At 47.5% G+C, this 19,624-nt stretch overlaps 1 protein-coding gene across 1 annotated transcript in view; it reads left to right on the top strand.

Annotated features, from left to right (window-relative positions):
* The window catches only part of LOC119973288 (solute carrier organic anion transporter family member 1C1-like), a 78,029-nt gene that overhangs the window by 18,931 nt on the left and 39,474 nt on the right, over positions 1-19,624 (top strand). The window contains exons 7-8 of the mRNA XM_038811078.1: positions 6,124-6,288; positions 15,643-15,838. Of these exons, the coding sequence (XP_038667006.1) occupies positions 6,124-6,288; positions 15,643-15,838 (361 nt within the window). The remainder of the gene's footprint in view (positions 1-6,123; positions 6,289-15,642; positions 15,839-19,624) is intronic.

The following is a 19,624-nucleotide window of genomic DNA, read 5'->3' as shown; positions in this document are numbered from 1 at the left end:
CCACCCTTTCATGCAGCACACTTCAGATTACAACTCTCGAGGTTAAAAAGGCATCTCTTCATTTCCTCTTTGCTTCTCTTGGTCTTTCTTTTCCACCATTTGGCTGAATAGGATTGCATGATTTCCAGCAGCGACTCTTGTGGGTGCCTAGGGCCAAATTCCTGGGGCGAAATTCTCCAACCCCACGCAGGGTCGGAGAATCGCCCGGGGGCGCCGATAATCCCGCTCCCGCCATGTTCAAGATTCTCCGACCCGCCATAAAACGGCGTTCTTCAAATCCCGCCGCCCGCCTCGGAGAACGGCTGGCGCCGGCGGGATGCCATTGTTTATTGAGGCCTAATTATTCTCCAGGCCCGGAGGGCCGAAAGTCCCGCCGACATGGCCACGGGTCACGTCGGCGAAAATCAAAGTTGGTTTATAACGGCGTCAACCATTGATGATGGTTGACGCCGTTCAGCTTGGAGGTGGGTGACAGGCCGGGGAGAAAGATAAATGACCTACTTCGAGTGCCGGGGTGGGAGGGTGTGAAGAGAGAGAAAGAAAGTATTTACTTTGAGTGCCGGTGGGTTGGGGGAGGGTTTGTGAAGAGAGAGAGTGAAATCACTACTTTGAGTGCCGGGATGGTAGGGGTAGGGGTCGGGGTAGGGGGTGGGGTAGGGGTAGGGGTGGGGGTTAGGGATGGGGGGTAGGGGTAGGGGTGGGGGGTAGGGGTAGGGTCTGGGGGTGGGGGTGGTGGGGGGGTGGGGGGTGGGGATGGGGTGGTGGGGGGGTGGGGGAGGGTTTGTGAAGCCAGAGAGTGAAATCACTTACTTTGAGTACTGGGGGGTAGGGGTGGGGGGTAGGGGTAAGGGTGGGGCGTAGGGGTAGGGGTGGGGGAGTAGGGGTAGGGGTGGGGGTGGGTAGGGGTAAGGGTGGGGGGTAGGGGTGGGGGGTAGGGGTAGGGAAGGGGTAGGGGCAGGGGTGGGGGGTGGGGGGGGTGTGGCGTGGGGTAGGGGGTGGGGGGTGGGAGGGTGGGCGCTTATTATATTATGTTTCGCCGGGCGGCGTGATGATGTCGCCCGACGTCAACCGACGCGCCACTTCCGCAGCAGGTGAAATGACGCGTTACCAGCGTCACTCCGCTGCGGCCCTTTCGGGATGGGAGATTTCGGGTGATAAGCGGGTCCCCGACGCCCTGAGTCACCAGCGCCGTTTTTGCCCGCGGTCCAGGGTGTCACGATGGACTTCGGTGAATTTCGCCCCTGATATGGGCAGCGTTCTATTTGGATTTTTTTTCTGAAATAACATACTTCAATCAAATATATCCTAAGAGCTGACCTTTTGGAATAACTGGCCATCATTTTGCATTGTACTGTGCCACAGGATGTTAAGGGAAGTCATCAGCTTTGGTTTCCGCCATTCAATGAAACATGCGCAGAGGCCAAATTGACATGGGCAAGGTAAAAATGAAGGAAGTCAGTCACCAGGAGAGGTTGGGGTGAGGATGGGGGGAGGGGGGGGGGGGGTGGCACATTCTCCAGTGCGCCAAGTTCAAGTGTCTCCCTATCTACACATCAGAGGAGGTGAAGAAGAACAAATAATTTTTTTTTAATCAAATGGAGATTGTGTGTTTTTTTACCATGATTTAAAGGCACCAAACACTCAAAAATGATTGTGTAGCCATTACTGTGGGTGCATTTAATTAAACTATGCACATGAGAGGATCTAGAAAGCTTGAAGACTTCAGAGCTATGAGCGCTGTGTTCTGCTCACAGGCCAAAGTGAAAATTAGAATGGATCACATGACACATTTCCCTTTTAGTGATGCCATGTTGTTATCCCTTACAGGGAAATTATAACAGAGATGATTAAAAAAACCTGATGTGAACTCACAAGATCTTTTAGTTGGCGTGCGCCAACTATGTGAAATTCTTGTTTGCAGTTTGATTGTCAGAATTTATTGAAAGAAGTTATAAATTATTCCCCTCCACACAAATAAAATCTGTGGATTTTACCTGCACAAAGAACTTTTTTTACCAATGGAAATGTGTGGCTGGTTTGAAGTATTTAGCATTGCCACAGAAAGTGTTTGGTGCTGCTGTCAGACATAGCCAAATAACATAAGTGACAGCAAAATGATTCCATTAGCATTCATGTAGTGCATATTCAAAATGACAGATACTTGATGTAATGTTCACACGAAGCAAGCTATACCAATAATCTAAAGGCAATTTGGCATGATTCTTATGGGTCCAGACAAATAACCCAAAGGCCAGTCCAGGCTAAAACCTGCTGGTGTCCGGGAAAATAAAAATACGTATTTGCGATTCAAAGCTGTGCAGTATAGTGGGCAACAGAAATGTCTGTGGGAGGAAAGTCACGTTGAATAAGTTACTCTTTCATTGAAACTGGCACCTGATCTAAGGAAGGAGCATTATTCGCTTCTGTGACTCTGCCGAATTTCACAATACACGTGTATTTGTTTTCCCAGACAGTCTGACAATAACTCCAAAGGATACCCGATGGGTCGGTGCCTGGTGGCTTGGTGTTTTACTAGCCGGTGTGATATCCATCTTGCTGCAATACCGATATTCTTTTTTCCGAAAAGTATGCCTATCGAGGGCGGAGGAAACGAGAACATCAAACACAACCACTAAAAGGTCTAGAGAGGGATGGCCACGGTGGGTCAGTTTCATACATCACATCAGTCATCCAAGTTTTCAGCACTGGCAAAAGGCAAGTTGCAATCTATCAACGAAAGAAAACTACAGCATTACGTACTTGCTCAAGTGATATGTCTCTGATGTCTATTTTGAACAGATATGCTGGTGAACTTCTCCTGGCTAATATTGTAAGATATTAATGTAATTCCTACCATTGAAGTCTAATCACTGTTGTTCCACAATACATATGAACAGTGACTATTTTTCAAAAGTAGCTGTTGACTGTCAAGAACTTTGTAGCCAGGTTACGAAGGGGCTCTGTAAATGCTATTTCACATATTCTTTCTACTACCTAACAGGACCGCTCTTGGCTTTGCTCACTGTGAAGGATAACAAATGCTCAGATATGGCTTCATAAGCAGGGCTGCTTAAATGTGGTGCAAAATTTGATGTTAAAAGCAATGCAAGTTACATGCAAGCTTTTAAAAATATATTATAGATGATATGCTATTTTTAGGACCCCAGCCAGGGCTGAGGCTAAAACATTTGTTGCGATCCCAGTTGATATTATAACTGGACGGGATGATCCCAGAATGGAACCCTGGCTCAAAAGACCGTGGGTGGGATTCCAGCATGGTGTGCCCTCACTGACAGCAGGATTCTCCGTTCCAGCAGCTGGCCAATGGGATTTCCCATTGTGGCCTGCTCCACATCATCGGGAAAGCCATGGATGCGCAGCCGGAGGACCAGAGGGTCCAACCGATGGAGAATTCGGCTGCCTAACTTTTATATTTTTTAGAAAATGTGGAGGAACAGAGTCAGAGGAGCACTAATCCGTTATTATCTTTCTGTTTCTTTCTCTTATTATTACTGTCATTAACGTTACTAATAAATTCTCGGTCATCAGCTCAGCTGTGATGACAGACTGAATGAATTTGCTCCATTGTTGTTCTTTCCGACTGGTCTGGTCACTTCAGTCATTTCAATGCGTTGCTGTGAAAAGCCACTGGTTTTTTAAAATGTATTTCATTCCAAACTTATATACAAGGTTATAAAACATAAACAATTCATGGAGCAAACTCCCCAACACACAGCTATACAGTTTGGACACATTTCTCCCTTTTCCACCCCCCTCCCCTATTCCCCCCAACCCCTCCCTGCGACGAACAGCTCCTCAAACACGGCCACAAATATCCCCCATCTTGTCTCGAAGCCCTCCACTGAACCCTTTAACTTGTACTTGATCTTTTCCAGCCAAAGAAAGTCATGTAAGTCCCCCAGCCAGGCCGCTACCCCGGTATCCTTTGTCACCCAAACAGAACTAAGAACAAAACCCCTCCCACATCAGAGGGGAAAAGAAATAAAAAACCTCTCCCTCCAACCTCCACTCTACCCGTATTCTCCACTACTCCAGAATGCCAGCACGTCCGTCTCCCAAAATTATTCAGTTCCGCCCCAGTTTGTCCTTAATAAAGTAATTGGCTGCTTCTGGGGTCTCAAAATAATATTCCCGGCCTTCTTAAGTCACACATAGTTTTGCCAGGTAAAGCACCCCAAACCTGATCTGCCGTCGATATAACAGCCCCTTTGCCCTATTGAACTCCGCATACCATTTTGCCAGTTCAACTCCAATGTCCTGGTATACTCGGACCTGTTTCCCTTCCATTTGCAGTTGCGCTTCTCCATGGCGCACTGCAAGATCTCTTTCTCCACAACCTCGCGGAGTCTCACTATCACCGCCCACGGCTGCACCCCAGCCCTTGGCTTCTGCCTCAGAGACCTGTGCGCTCTGTCCACCTCAGGGGCCTTGTACCAGCACCCCCTCCACCACCAGCCCCACCAACATTCTCAAAACATACCTCGTGACACTCACACCTTCCACTCCTTCAGGCAGACCCACTATCTGCCTTTTCGACCTATGCTCCTCCACCTTCACTCTCAACATCTTGCAAAGGTCTTCTAAGAACCCCACCTCCGCATCCAGCACTACCACTCTATCGCTGTGTTGAGAGATCACCCTCTCAATCTCTCAGATCTGCGACCTTTGAGCCCCCAGACATTTTTCCACCCTCTCCATCCAGCCTTTCAAGGGTGCCACAGCCCTTCGATGGCCTTCGATCGATCCTCCTGCATCTCCTTCCTCTGCTGGCAGAACTCTTCCTTGAAGAAAGCCATCAACTGTTCCATCTGGGGCCTTCACCTTCTTCTTCCGGGTTTGGTAACCAGCGGACATGCCACTTCGGGGGGAACCCTGTTCTCCAACCTTCGGTTATACTTTTTCGTCAAAGTTGCACCCAACTTTGGGTAAAAGAGCCCTTTCCTATGCCTTCAAGCAGGAGCTGCCCTGTGTGCAACCACTACACACCATGGCTGCCACCAGAAGTCTGTGAAAAGCCACTGTTGACATTGCCTATTTGACCCTTTCTTGTTCTTCCTTGACTTCTTGCTGGTCATGTATCTGTGTGCAGAGCTAGGGAAAGTTATTCCAGCTGTTTCTATTCTTTAACCTGTCACAGTCGTCTTCCTTAGATCTTCTGTATAAATGGTGTTTCCTATCTATAGAAACATAGAAAATAGGAGCAAGAGGAGGCCATTTGCATGAGGAGGCCATCAGCCCTTCAAGCCTGCTCCGCCATTCGTTATGATTATGACTGATCATCCAATTCAATAGCCATACTCCCATTTTTAATTATATTAATTATGGATAAAATAGAGGGCAACACTTGCATTATTGTTCAAACTTGCAGCAGTTCATCAGCCACTTACTTCAAAAGACAAAAAGTCTTTGTTTTTTCTTGGATGTCAACATAGGTTTGCTTAGGTAGTAACGAGAAGCAATAATAGTTAAATTGGCAATAATCTATACCTTATCTAGATGCTATTTAAAGCCCTTGATTTGTTTTATTGCCCAATTCCGAATATTGAAAAGAAGGTAGATTTCAAAATACCAATGACAGAAAAGGATATTGGGATAGTGTGGGAAATGACACTGAAGTGGATGATCAGCTATGATCATATTTCATAGAATTTACAGTGCAGAAGGAGGCCAGCTGGCCCATTGAGTCTGCACCAGCCCTTGGAAAGAGCACCCTACCCAAGCCCACACCATCACTCTACCCTGTAACTCAGTAACCCCACCCAACCTTTTTGGACACAAAGGGCAATTTAGCATGGTCAATTCATTTAATCTGCGCATCTTTGGACTGTGGAAGGAAACCGGAGCCCACAGAAAACCCACACAGACACAGGGCGAACGTGCAGACTCTACACAGACAGTGGCCCAAGCCAAGAATCGAACCTGGGACCCTGGAGCTGTGAAGCAACTGTGCTACCATGCTGCCCTATTGACTGGCCAAACAAGCTCGATGGGCTGAGTGGCCTACTGCTGCTCCTATGTTCCTATGTTTCCATGGCAGCTGCAAAACATTTTTTAAATTACAATTTTTATATGAAAGTGTTGAACTTTTTTTTTATTTTTCAGATTTCTTGCCGTCTGTGAAAAACCTGATTTGCAACCCAATCTATTTTCTGCTTCTCGTGCAGAGTACCTTACAAGTAAACAGTATGATCGGAATACTAACATTCAAACCTAAATTTATTGAGCAGCAGTATGGCCAGACAGCATCAAGAGCCAATCTTTTAGTAGGTTTGTACTTTATATTTATTGATTTATTTATTCAGTTCTTTTGAGCATCATCTGCTCGGAAGTTTCACATTTCATAGTACCAATTAGCACATGGGAGGCAGTGGCATAATGGTATTGTGCTTGACTAGTAATCCAGAGACCCCAAATCATGCTCTGGGGACTCACGTTCGAATCCCGCCAAGGCAGATGGTGAAATGTGAATTAATTTTTTTTTAAATGACCGTGAAACGATTGTCGTAAGAGGCCATCTTGTTCACGGATGTCCTTCAGGGAAGGAAATCTGCAGTCCTTACCTGATCTGGCCTCCGGATCCACAACAATGTGGCTCAGGGTTGGACAACAAATGTTGGCCCAGCCAGAGGCGGCTACATCCCATGAACGAATCAAAAGAAAGAAATTTGTTTGGGAGAAAAATGTAATTACTTTAAATTCATGATGATCTATGGAGGCCTTGTGGTTAAAGGGTGTCAGAGACCCTGATTTGTGGCACTATTGCTTGAGATCTTCAACAGGCAGAAGACGAGAAAGGGAGGGGAGGAAGGATGGAAGGAATTATCTCATATCTTTCCTCCTAATGCCTCAAAGGATATAACTGACATACTCTTGACACATCTCTGGTCTCATCCCCATTGCGTTCGAGAACGAAGAATTTGACCTTCCAGCCAAAACTCCATTCACTCTCAGCAGCACTGGGAAATCCTGGTGGTAAACCTGGATGGTAAATTTTGGCCATAGATACTGTTGTAACTTGTAGCAGTGTGTGCATAGCGGGCTGCCATGAACATGACTCAATAACCTGCTTTAATTGAGGATAAATATTGGCCACGGCACCAGAGAGAAACCAATCTCTGCTTCGAAATAGTACCATGGAACTGGGGGCTGGTTTAGCTCAGTTGGCCGGGCAGCTCATTTGTGATGCAGAACAAGGCCAACAACGTGGGTTCAATTCCCATACCGGCTGAGGTTATTTATGAAGGCTCTGTCTTCTCAACCTTGCTCGTTGCCTGAGGTGTGGTGATCCTCAGGTTAAATCACCAGCAGTCAGCTCTCCCCCTCAAAGAGGAAAGCAGCCTATGGTCATCTGGGACTATGGTTACTTTACCATGGAACTTCTACATTTTCTTCATACAGCAGGAGGGGCCTCAGCTTAAGATATCAGTCAAAAATCCGGCACCTCCCATATTGCAATACTGCCTTCAGTACCTCACTGAAATCATAGAATTTTAATCATAGAATTTACAGTGCAGAAGAAGGCCATTCGGCCCATCGAGTCTGCACCGGCTCTTGGACCAAGGCTCTGTCCTTTGCTCACGTGACTGAAAGCTTTCAAACTCAAAGGATCAAAGTTTAGACGGCTGCAAACTCACCAACCATTCTAAACATATAGACCTCATCCCTTTTTGTGCCAAAGTCCACCCTATCCCCATAACCCAGTAACCCCACCCAACACTAAGGGCAATTTTGGACACTAAGGGCAATTTATTATTTCCAATCCACCTAACCTGCACATCTTTGGACTGTGGGAGGAAACCGGAGCACCCGGAGGAAACCCACGCACACACGGGGAGGATGTGCAGACTCCGCACAGACAGTGACCCAAGCCGGGAATCGAACCTGGGACCCTGGAGCTGTGAAGCAATTATGCTATCCACAATGCTACCGTGCTGCCGAAATGGCAGCCTAAATCATATGCTGGAGTGGGCATTGAACCCAGAACCTGCCGATTCAGAGACTAAACTGAACTGCAGCTGGTGAACCCCCCATCTACTCTCTGATCTGTCTCCTGTTGCACAGGACTCTATGCCAGGAGTAGAGAGTCATGATTTTGTGGTACCTGTCCATTGATGAATCAGACCTTATGCACATTCTTTACGAAACTATCAAGTCAAACTGTTGAGTATGACTCACAACAGTGTAATCAGAGAGTTAAAACAAAATGCTGGCATTACTATCATCTCAAGAGGGCTGGAATACGTCAGTTCTGCAGAAGCTGTTGAGCAATCGATAAAAGATTGCCCTCTGATGTCAAATGATCAGCCATGCACACATGCAGCGGGGTGCTGCTACCTTGCAGGGTACTGTTGAGTGATCCTTCAGCAGAAACTTTAATTAGTGAAGAATATTCTTTCTGGAGGTGAAATATATTCCCTGGTAAACACTTTGGCACAAAAAGGGATGAGGTCTATATGTTTAGAATGGTTGGTGAGTTTGCAGCCGTCTAAACTTTGATCCTTTGAGTTTGAAAGCTTTCAGTCACGTGAGCAAAGGACAGAGCCTCTGTCCAACATTTACCTTTTATCTGGTTGTGTATCCCATTGCTATTTGTGTGACATTGCTCTGTGTAAACTGTCTGCCATACTCCCTCCACATATTATCTACTATGTAGCATTCTGTGGGTATATTTTAGCTATTTAATCTCCCCAGGCCAACTTCTGTTTAAGTTGTTCTATGATGTGTGGGGAGTGAAATGGAACGTTGATGCGCGATGATGCCTGTAACTTGTTTGAATGAGTTGGATTTTGCCTCTGCAGTGACAAGAATATTATCCTTCCCTGTGTCTGTGTCTGATGCCTGGTGAAAAAAACAAGTGTAGAATCAACAAGGAGGTAGGGAAAAATATCTTTGGCTGCAAAATTAGACAGGGTCCAAAAAAGGACTCAGGTATAGCAGTGCCGAATTAACCTGCACACTATCGGTTCCAATGTTGCATTCTGTTTCGCAAGATAGCTTGGTGCTGCAATGGAAGCTCAAAATGAAGTCATGCAAGCTCAGTAAACTGTCATTGTAGCCTCAGATACAATGGTCGACAGTGCTCCCAGGATGGCCGAGCAGTACATTAATCTGCCCTCCTGCAGATTACCATGATTGCTGAGGCACCACTCTGGCATAGTGGCTCCATCGAGCATAAACCTCTTGACCCTCTTTCAGAATAACAACATTCACCTTCCTCCCACTGTCCCTCCACCAGTTCCCTTGCTGTTGTCTGTCAGCCAGCCCAGACATCTGCTGCCCATTCCAAGATGGTGTAGTCCAAAGCCGCCAGCCCTTCTAAGACCAGAACTGTTCAAGGTTGTCTTGCAAGGCCATCTGCAGCCTTCTCCGCCAAACATCAGCAGCCTTCTACCAGTAATGATTCAATCAGTGGGGTGGCATTTCATAGGAGCAGTAGAGCAGGCAGAGTCACAAGAATGACAGGTACCAAGGGAATGCATAAGGATTATTGCTGACATTTGTGTGCATTATGGCACTCTTTGATTCATCAATTTGGTTGGGAAAGCTTATTTTGTGGTAGTTTTATTTTTGCAATGTGGCCAAGAGGGCACAGTGATGGACAGTAAGAGAAGGAAGGTAAGATGTGGGGCTGTTGATGAATTGGGGCCATATACACTGGTACCACAGTTGGATTAATCAGCCATAGACAGGGTGGCCAGGTTGCCTGCTTTCTTTTTCCTCCTCGTTCTCCACTTCCTTTTCCTTATGCTCTTGCTCCTATTCTCCCTCCTACTCAGCAGGGCACCATGTAGCTGGTGGCAAGGACTGTGCCTCATGATAGTGAGGTCCCGATGTATTGAGCAGAAGAGCAGAAATCTTAACATGCTCTATACAGAGTACTGCAGGGTTCCTCCAAAGTGATCCAGGCCACAGAAGCAATGTTCCAGAACTCCGATGATCTGCTCAATCACAATCCTTATGCAAGCTTGCCTCTTATAATATGACTTCAGCTCACAGAGTTGCACAGCCTGAGTCATGATCCAACATATCAACTGGTAGTCCTTTTCATCCTGTATCCAGCCACTGCAGTGGCTCAAATGCAGAGGGCGCAGAGAACTGGCATATCATGAAGGCATCATTATTGATGCGAGGATATTGACCTATGCACACCATGTTGAGGGAGTGGAATCCTTTTTGGTTGAGGTAAAGCTCAGGAATGCATCACCTGCATTCAGAATACATGCAGTCAATGGCATCCAGCAACATGGGGAAATCTGGTTCCCTCACAAAACTGCATGGGTACTTTGCCTACTTTCCTATGGCAATTAGTTCTTTAAGGTTACAGAAGCCTCCCTGACATGACACGGGATAGCAAATTGGGAGATGTTGCAAATATGGCCTGTTGCAGCCTGGAAGGAAATGAACATGTAATAAGTCATGCCCATGGTTTCCTTCAGAGCCACTGGTAATGCCAACCTCGCCCTGCTTTGAGGCAGCAGTTACGCTTGCAGCAGGTTTCAGCAAAGCCGGACTGCCCTTTACTGAGGTCAGGCAGCAGAATTTCTCCCTGAATGACCCTGGGTCGATATGACCTCCTGCTGAAAACCTTTTACCACCTGCCCTTCCTCCTCCTCCCTCTTCTAGCAGCCTGGCCTACTTTGTGTCACTTTTCATTATTTTCTTGATCATCCAGAAGGCCGAAAGAATGTAAGCTATTGCACTCATGTCTAGAAGCACGCAATTGGTGCAGAACCCTTGATGCCAGGACCAATTTCTTCAGCACATCCTGAAATGAGACTTGAAACAGGAGCTTCTGGTCCAGAGGTATGGAAGCCAACACTGTGTCATAAGACCGTTACGCACTGATTGAAGTCATGATCTGTATTCCCTGTATACTTTGAGTGCACACTTCCTGCATGTGCGTTAATGCTCTCATCAAAATGACATGTGGTGTGGCTAGCTTGAGAAGTGTGAATTCATGCTGCAGAAGCCATTATGCCATTTAGGGGTAAGTTGTCACGCAGAGCCCCATTTTCTTGGCCCTTGTATTTTTATTTGCTTTATCCCTGTTCAGAAGACACGTTCCCTCTGAAACTAAACTTGGATCATGAACACTGGCATGGACAAGGTGGGTTTGATGTTTCTGTACATTCTTTGCAATATGTACTGGCACTAAAATACCTCCAGAGTTTTCAACTTATTGACACAATGATTGTAATTCTATAATTTTTTGGGGGGTTTACGACAGAAACATGGGAAATTGACACCTGACATTTCATGTAGATTTCCCCCTCATCTCCAGCTATGGCCCCAGCACATACTTTGAAAAAGACTGGGGAGTCTCAAATTAACAAATTTATGTAGCTCCTCCAAAATTCTTAGTGTTCTGCCAAATTCTGACCAGAGATGGCAAATGGATATGAAATTTCAGGGCCATCGCTCTTTGCTTCTCCACAGTTCTTTAACTCTACTTCCTAATACTCCATGTCTTACAGAGCTGCTAGTTTATTGATAATACAACAAAGAATGTCAATGATCCTGATATGTACTGTGGAGGGAGTGGGCATTTCAGGTTTTAGACCTTGATGATTTGCTTCAAGACAAGCCACATTCAGACCTCCATGACCCACCTCATTAACATTGAAGTGTGCTGCTAGCACATGCCTGATCCGTGTTGGGAACGTGCAAGGTTCCAAATGCTACAAATGCTGCAATTGTGTATTAAGGCTTGTGGAGGCAATCTTGCTTCATCTTAGCATCACAAAGTTGGGGAGAATGCAAACAGGTGAGATTGTCCAAAGGCTCCACTGGATGAGCAATGGTGAAGGTATGTTGATATAGTTCCAAGTCAGGATGGTGTGTGACGTGGGGTGGAACCTGGAGGTGGTGGTGTTCCCATATTTCTGCCACTTTTATCCTCCCAGATTGTAGTGTTTGCGGGTATAGGAAGAATTGTTAATTGCATCGTTAATTAATTGTTAATTGAATGAGCACTGTGAAGTGGGGTATCTAAATGATGAATGCCAACCCATCTCTGTTGCAGAGCCTATTATTTACCTATGTGGCATAGACTGTAGCAGGATTGGGTTGATGGGGAAATTACATGTCCCAACCTTATGCTCAGGGCCAGTAGGATTTTTATCATCCACTTGAATCACAACCTGGGGCTGGATTCTCCAACCCCCCGCCGGGTCGGAGAATCGCCGGGGGGGCGGCGTGAATCCCGCTCCCGCCGTCTCCCGAAGTCTCCGGCACCAGAGATTCGGCGGGGGCGGGAATCGTGCCGCGCCTGTTACGCCCCCCCCCCCCCCCGGCGATTCTCCGGCCCGCGATGGTCTGAAGTCCCACAGCTGTCATGCCGGTCCTGCCAGCGGGAATCAAAACACCTCCCTTACCGGCGGGACTGGCGGCGCGGGCGGGCTCCGGGTTCCTGGGAGGGGGCGTGGGGCAATCTGGCCGCGGGGGGTGCCCCCACGGTGGCCTGGCCCGCGATCGGGGCTCGCCGGCCGGCCGGCGAGGCGCCAACCATTCCGGTGCAGGCCTAGCCCCTCAAGGTTAGGGCTTGGCCCCTAAAGGTGCGGAGAAATCCAAACCTTTGGGGCGGCCTGACGCCGGAGTGGTTCACGCCACTCCATCCTGCCGGGACCCCCCTTCCCGCCGGGTAGGGGATAATCCCGGCCCTGTTCACTGTCGTGCTTCCAACGCATGTACTCAAGCACGAGGCCGCAACTCATATAACCATTGGAAGATAAATGTACAATCGGAGCAATCTCAACAAATCCCATCCTGAATGTGCAGCATGGTTGCGCAGTGGTTAGCACTGCAGTCTCACGGCACCGAGGTCCCAGGTTCGATCCCGGCTCTGGGTCCCAGTCCATGTGGAGTTTACACATTCTCCCCGTGTTAGCGCGGGTTTCGCCCCCACAACCCAAAGATGTGCAGGGTAGATGGATTGACAATGTTAAATTGCCCCTTAATTGGAAAAAATGAATTGGACATTCTAAATTTATTTTTAAAAAACCACCCTGAATTTCTCAAGTACATCAAGGCAGAGATCCTTCTATGCACCAGAAGGGATATATTCCCTTGGGAGACCGGTTTTGGGATAATCACAAGTGTATTCCTGATGACTCTCAAAGGAGAGGTGAGAAAGGCCCCACATGAGCCCCCTCTACATCTAGCCCCATTAACAACTCCTTCTACATCTTTGTCCCTCAAATATTTTCTTAGCTTGTTTGCAGTTTTCCTCAATTACTCTGAGGAATGACCTCCAAATTTTGCCCACCTTTCTGGTAAATACATTTATCCTGTATTTCCTGTAGGATCTACAGGTGATTATCTATAATTGATGGTTGCTAGGTTTGTTTTCCTCCACAGGTAGAAACATCTTCTCTATGCCTAGCCTGCTTTCAAAATGTTAAAGGCCTATATTAGGTCACCCTTAAACCTATTTTTCCTAGAGTAAGGGGCTCCTAGTTCAGCCTTTAGAATCATAGAATCCTACAATGCAGAAGGAGGCCATTTGGTCCATTGAGTCTGCACTGATCCTTTGAAAGAAGACCCTACTTAGGCCCAGTGCCCTGCCCTATCTCTGTGATCACTTCTAAACTTTGGGTACGAAGGAGCAATTTAGCATGGCCAATCCACCAAGCATGCACATCTTTGGACTGTGGGTGGAAACCAGAGCACCTGGAGGAAACCCAGGCAGACATGGGGAGAACGTGTAAACTCCACATAGGCAATCACCGAGGTCAGAATCGAACCCGGATCCCTGGCACTGTGAGGCAACAGTGCTAACCACTGTGCTATCGTGCCGCCGTGAAACAACTTCTTAAGATGTATAACCTCTCAGTTTTAGTGTCATCCTTGCAAATCAGCTTTGCACCCTCTGCTGTGCCTCTGCTCTTTCAGTAATATGGGAACCAGAACGGTGCATTACACTCCGATCAGAACACTGTGCACTGCCATTTCGATTCAAATTATCCAATGTGTGAAAGTTTGTGACAGAAATGAAAGTCACTCTCTTGTCAACTAACAATTGAACAGTCTATTGGTAAATCTATTGAAACATGGTCAATGGGCTCTGAAAAAATATTTCAAACTATTGACTTGTGTGAAACATCATGGGCGCGATTCTCCGACCCCCACGCCGGGTGGGAGAATCGCGGGAGTGCTGGGCGATTCATGCCACGCCGCCCTGGCACCCGCACACGATTCTCCCACCCCCCCCCAAAACGGCGTGTCGCATTTTGCGACAGGCCACTCGGAGAATCGCCGCTCCGGTCGAGCGGCGATTCTCCGGCCCGGATGGGCCGAGCGGCCTGCCTAATCCGACCGGTTCACGTCGGCGCCAACCACACCTGGTCGCTGCCGGTGTGAACAATGCGCGACCGCTGCGTGTGGGGCCTGTGGGGGGCAGAGGGAGGATTGAGTACCAGGGGGGTGCTCAGGAGGGGTCTGGCCCTCGATCGGTGCCCACCGATCATCGGGCTGGCGTCTCTGAAAGACGCACTCTTTTCCCTCCGCCGCCCCGCAAGATCAATCCTCCATGTCTTGTGGGGCGGCGGAGGGGAAGACGGCAACCGCGCATGCGCGGGTTGGCGCCGGCCAACCTGTGCATGCGCGGGTGACGTCATTTAGATGCCGCCGGCCACGTCATTCAGGCGGCGCTGCTTTGACCCAAGTGTCAAGGCGCGAGATTGATGCGCCGCCCTCCTAGCCCCCTGGGGGTGGAAGAATAGGGGGCGAGGAGCGGCCTCCGATGCCGGAGTGAAACACTCCGGTTTTCACTCCGGCGTCGGCACTTTGTCTCCCTTTGGGAGAAATGCGCCCCATAAATATTGAGTGAAGGCGAGCAAAGTAGATAAAAAATCCAAAGTGTCCCACAGCTGCAATGACTGTCATGTGAAAAGCAGTGACGAACACAATTACTGGGTGAATAGACAGTAAACAGCCATATTGGGCTGGATTCTCCACCCCGCCACGCTACTTTTCTGCCTCAACCCGCCGGTGGGATTCTCCGTTACGACGGCTGGTCAATGGGATTGTGGGGCGGCCCAATGCGGGAAACCCCGGGCGCCGGCAAAACGGAGAATCCCGCCGGCGAAGAATCCCGCCCTTTGTTGTTGAAGTGTGAGTGGAATAATGTTGGATCTGATCAATTTTCGAGTGTTAATGTTCAGAACACAGAAAGTAAGCAACCTAAACACAATGACAGCTGGAATCAAATTAATGCCAATGCAATATATAAGGGAGCTGTCCTTTATTGAATGTTCTGTTGTCATTTGATTAAATCAACAACAATTTTTGGCATCAGCTTCTGCACTCGTTCATCCCCAATTTTACACCTATACACTGTATTGGTGGAAAATGATGGGCAAGGCAGTGCATTAAACAAGGACCACCCTACCCTCACCACAAGCAACCCCCCCCCCCCCCCCCCCCCCCACCACCCACTTCCCCCACCCCCAGTCCCCAGTCATTTTCTTCCATTCCTTCTGAACATCTCAGTTACTGATGTCAGGCACTGGATTGGGCTGTGAGAAGCCAAATTTCCAAGGATGAGTGTAAGGATGCAGAGCTACGTGAGAAAAGGCATGATGACCAGCGTAATATGGTGCTAACACGGGCATCTTTTTCCAGGAATTGTCAACGTTCCTCCTGTGGCAATTGGGATTTTCTGTGGAGGATTTGTGATGAAGAAGTTCAAGATAAAATTGATTGGAGCCGCAAAGTTCTGCATCAGTACCGCTGTTGTTTCATGGATGTTCCTCGTCTTGTATCTCGCAATGGGCTGCCGAAAGACCCCAGTGGCAGGTTTAACTGCCTCCTACACGGGGTAGGTATAGTTCCCGGAACATAGTGGCAAGACAGTCGCGGTGTGTATATGTGCACGCACATGTGCACCTCCTGTCGTAGATGAGAATTCAGCGCTCGCGTGCAGCATTATTTATTTAAATTAACCTCTAACCATGATTATCGAAGGCCTACATTGCAGGTCACCAGCGAGGCTGAATGAAACTGAAAGAACTCATAGTAGCTTGTTTTAAGAAAATAAAGTATCGTATTTACATAATGTTTTACATGAATGTAGCGTATTCCAAAGTGATTTACAGCCAATGATGCCTTCTGCAGCAGAATTACTATGTGCCTTGACCTCATAAGGTGGCACTTGCATTATCTCTTCCCTCTGCCCTAGTCGTGGACCATTCATGCCCAGCGTCACTGCATGTGCTGATGCTACCTCTGTACTATTCTGTAAATGAGCTGCAGTGCCAGGGTCTGATCTGGAGGCTGTGAATGTGACATTCAGTACCAATGCCTCTGCTTCCTCGCTGTCAGCCTGCAATTCCTCCTCTGCCTCACCAGGTTTCATGTGTATCTGAAAGGAGAAAGGCTCAAAGGATTAGATTTTAATCAAAATTCTGCGGATGCTGGAGATTTGAAAAGAAAAGCACAAAGTGCTGGAAAACCTTAACAGGTTTTGCAGCATCTGTTGTAGAGAGAAATAGAGTTAACATTTCGAGTTCCTCAGGGTAGTGTCCCAATCCAACTATCTTCAGCTGCTTCATCAACGACTCCCTTTCATCATAAGGTCAGAAATGGGGATTTTTGCAGATGACTGCACAATGTTCAGCACCATTCGCAACTCATCAGAGACTGAAGCAGTCCATATCCAAATGCAACATGGTCTGGACAATATCCAGGCTTAGGCTAACAAGTGGCAAGTAACATTTGTGCCACACAAGTGTCAGGCAATGATCATCTCCAACAAGAGAGAATCTAACTATCACCCCTTGCCATTCAATGGCATTACCACCCACTATCAACATCCTGGAGCTTATCATTGACCTGAAGCTGAACTGGAAGAGCCATATATACTGCAGCAACAAGAGCAGGTCAGACATGAGGAATCCTTCGACTAGTAACTCACCTCTTGTCTCCCAAAAGCCTGTCCACAATCGGCAAGGCACAAGTGGGGAGTGTGAAGAAATACTCTCCACTTGCCTGGAGGAGTGTGGCTCCAACAATACAAAAGAAGGTTGCCACCATCTAGGACAAAACAGCCGACTTAATTGGCACCCCTTCAGCAAAAATTTGCTCCCTCGACCACAGGTTGCGCAATAGCAGCCGTGTGTACCATACACAAGATGCGCTGCAGAAATCACCAAGACTCCCCAGACAATACCTTGCAAACCCAAGATCACTACCATCTAGAACGACAAAGACAGCAGATGCATGGGAACACCACCACCTGGAGGTTCTTCTCTAAGCCACCTACCAGCCTGACTTGGAACTATATTACTGTTCCTTCACTGTCACTGGGTCAAAATCCTGAGACTCCCTTCCTAACAGCACAGTGGGTGTACCTACACCACATGGCCTGCAGTGGTTCAAAAAGGCAGCTCACCACCACCTTCTAAAGAGTAATTAGGAGCAGCACGTTGGCACAATGGTTAGCACTGCTGTCTCACGGTGCCGAAGTCCCAGTTTTGATCCCGGCCCTGGGTTATCCTCCACATGGAGTTTGCACATTCTCCCCGTGTTTGCGTGGGTTCCGCCCTCACAACCCATAGATGTGCAGGATAGGTGGGTTGACCATGCTAAATTGCTCCTTGATTGGAAAAAATGAATTGGGTTCTCTACATTTATAAAAAAATTAAAATATAACAAAAAAAAACAAAGTGTAATTAGGGATTGGCAATAAATGCTGGACTAAACAGTGACACCTACATCCCATGAATGAAAAAAAAAGTCCAATATAACTCTTCTTCAGAACTGGATTTGACTGTTTATGTGTAAGGCATAAATCAGAGGTGCATGCTTACATTATGTGCAGCTTGTAAATCAGAACAATGTGTGGGGTAAGTGCTGATTGGGAGGTGAGAAAGAGGATTATGTTTAAACGTACCATCATCTCAATGGTTTTTGACCCACCACTGGTCTTGGTCTCAGCTATGGGTGTCCCAATGCCAGTTAGCACCAATCTCCGCTATGGGAGTTGGGATATGAAGCCATGCCTCTCCCTCTTCGCTTAGTGCCTGATGATTTTTGATTTGATTTATTGTCACATGTACCGAAGTACAGTGAAAAGTATTTTCTGCGGCCAAGGGAACGTACACAGTACGTACATAGTAGACAAATGAATAATCAACAGAGAATATTGACAAATGGTACATCGACAAAAAGTGATTGGTTACAGTGCGGAACAAGGGGCCAAACAAAGCAAATACATGAGCAAGAGCAGCATAGGGCGGCGTGAATAGTGTTCTTACAGGGAACAGATCAGTACGAGGGGGAGTCATTGAGGAGTCTTGTAGCTGTGGGGAAGAAGCTGTTCCTATGTCTGGATCTGAGGGTCTTCAGACTTCTCTACCTTCTGCCTGATAGAAAGGTCTGGAGGAAGGCAATGCCTGGATGGGAGGGGTCTCTGATAATGCTGTCTGCCTTCCTGAGGCAGTGGGAGGTGCATACAGAATCAATGTGGGGGTGGCAAGCTTGTGTGATGCGTTGGGCTGAGTTCACCACATTCTGTAGTTTCTTGCAAAGAAAAGAACAAAGAACAAAGAAAGGTACAGCACAGGAACAGGCCCTTCGGCCCTCCAAGCCTGCACCGACCATGCTGCCCGTCCAAACTAAAATCTTCTACACTTCCAGGGTCCGTATCCCTCTATTCCCATCCTATGGATCTTGGACCAAGCAGTTGCCATACCAGGCTGTGATGCAGCCGGATAGAATGCTCTCTATCACACACCTATGCTGCCTCCAGTTGTGCATCACCTTTCCTGCAAGAGAGAATGTCAGTGAATGTGGTGCAGTGTGCTTTTCCTGTGTGCAAGCTGTGAGATGTGACAATTGCAACCGTGCTAAGGAACTGGTCAGTGGATAGGCAATGGTTAATATTTATGGAATAATTGTATGCAATGCAACAGTTATCCATCCTGTTCTGCTGCAAAAACACAACAAGAAAAGCTGCCCAACTATGGCTAGCAAAATAAATAATGGATAGTATTACATCCAAAAAGGAGTCACATAACATTCAGTAATCCTGAGGATTACTTTTTTAAAAATAAGTTTAGAGTACCCAATCAACCTTTTCCAATTAAGGGGCAATTTAGCGTGGCCAATCCACCTAGCCTGCACATCTTTGGGTTGTGGGGGCGAAACCCACGCAAACACGGGGAGAATGTGCAAACTCCACACGGACAGCAACTTACAGCTGGGATCGAACCTGGGACCTCAGCGCCGTGAGGCAACAGGGCTAACCCACTGCGCCACCGTGCTGCCCGGGGATTCAATAATAAGGGGTACAGACAGGCACGTCTGTGGCTGCAGACTTGAATCCAGAATGGTATGTTGCCTCCCTCATGCCAGGACCAGGGATGTCACTGAGCAGCTGCAGGGAATTCTGGAGAGGGAGAGTGAAGAACCAGCGGTCCTGGGATGTGGATCTACAATGTAACTATAAGAAATTAGGAGATAAATTAAAATGCAGGTCTTCAAATGTAGTAATCTCAGGATTACTTCCAGCGAGAGCCGGAATAAGAGGATAGATCAGATGAATGCGTAGCTGGAGAAATTATGTACCAGGGAGAGATTTAGATTCTTGAGGCATTGAGACCTG

The sequence above is a fragment of the Scyliorhinus canicula genome, chromosome 11, assembly GCF_902713615.1.
Source record: "Scyliorhinus canicula chromosome 11, sScyCan1.1, whole genome shotgun sequence".
Classification (NCBI taxonomy): domain Eukaryota; kingdom Metazoa; phylum Chordata; class Chondrichthyes; order Carcharhiniformes; family Scyliorhinidae; genus Scyliorhinus; species Scyliorhinus canicula.
Note: the sequence above shows the minus strand (reverse complement) of the source record. Positions and strands in the feature narration are given on the sequence as shown.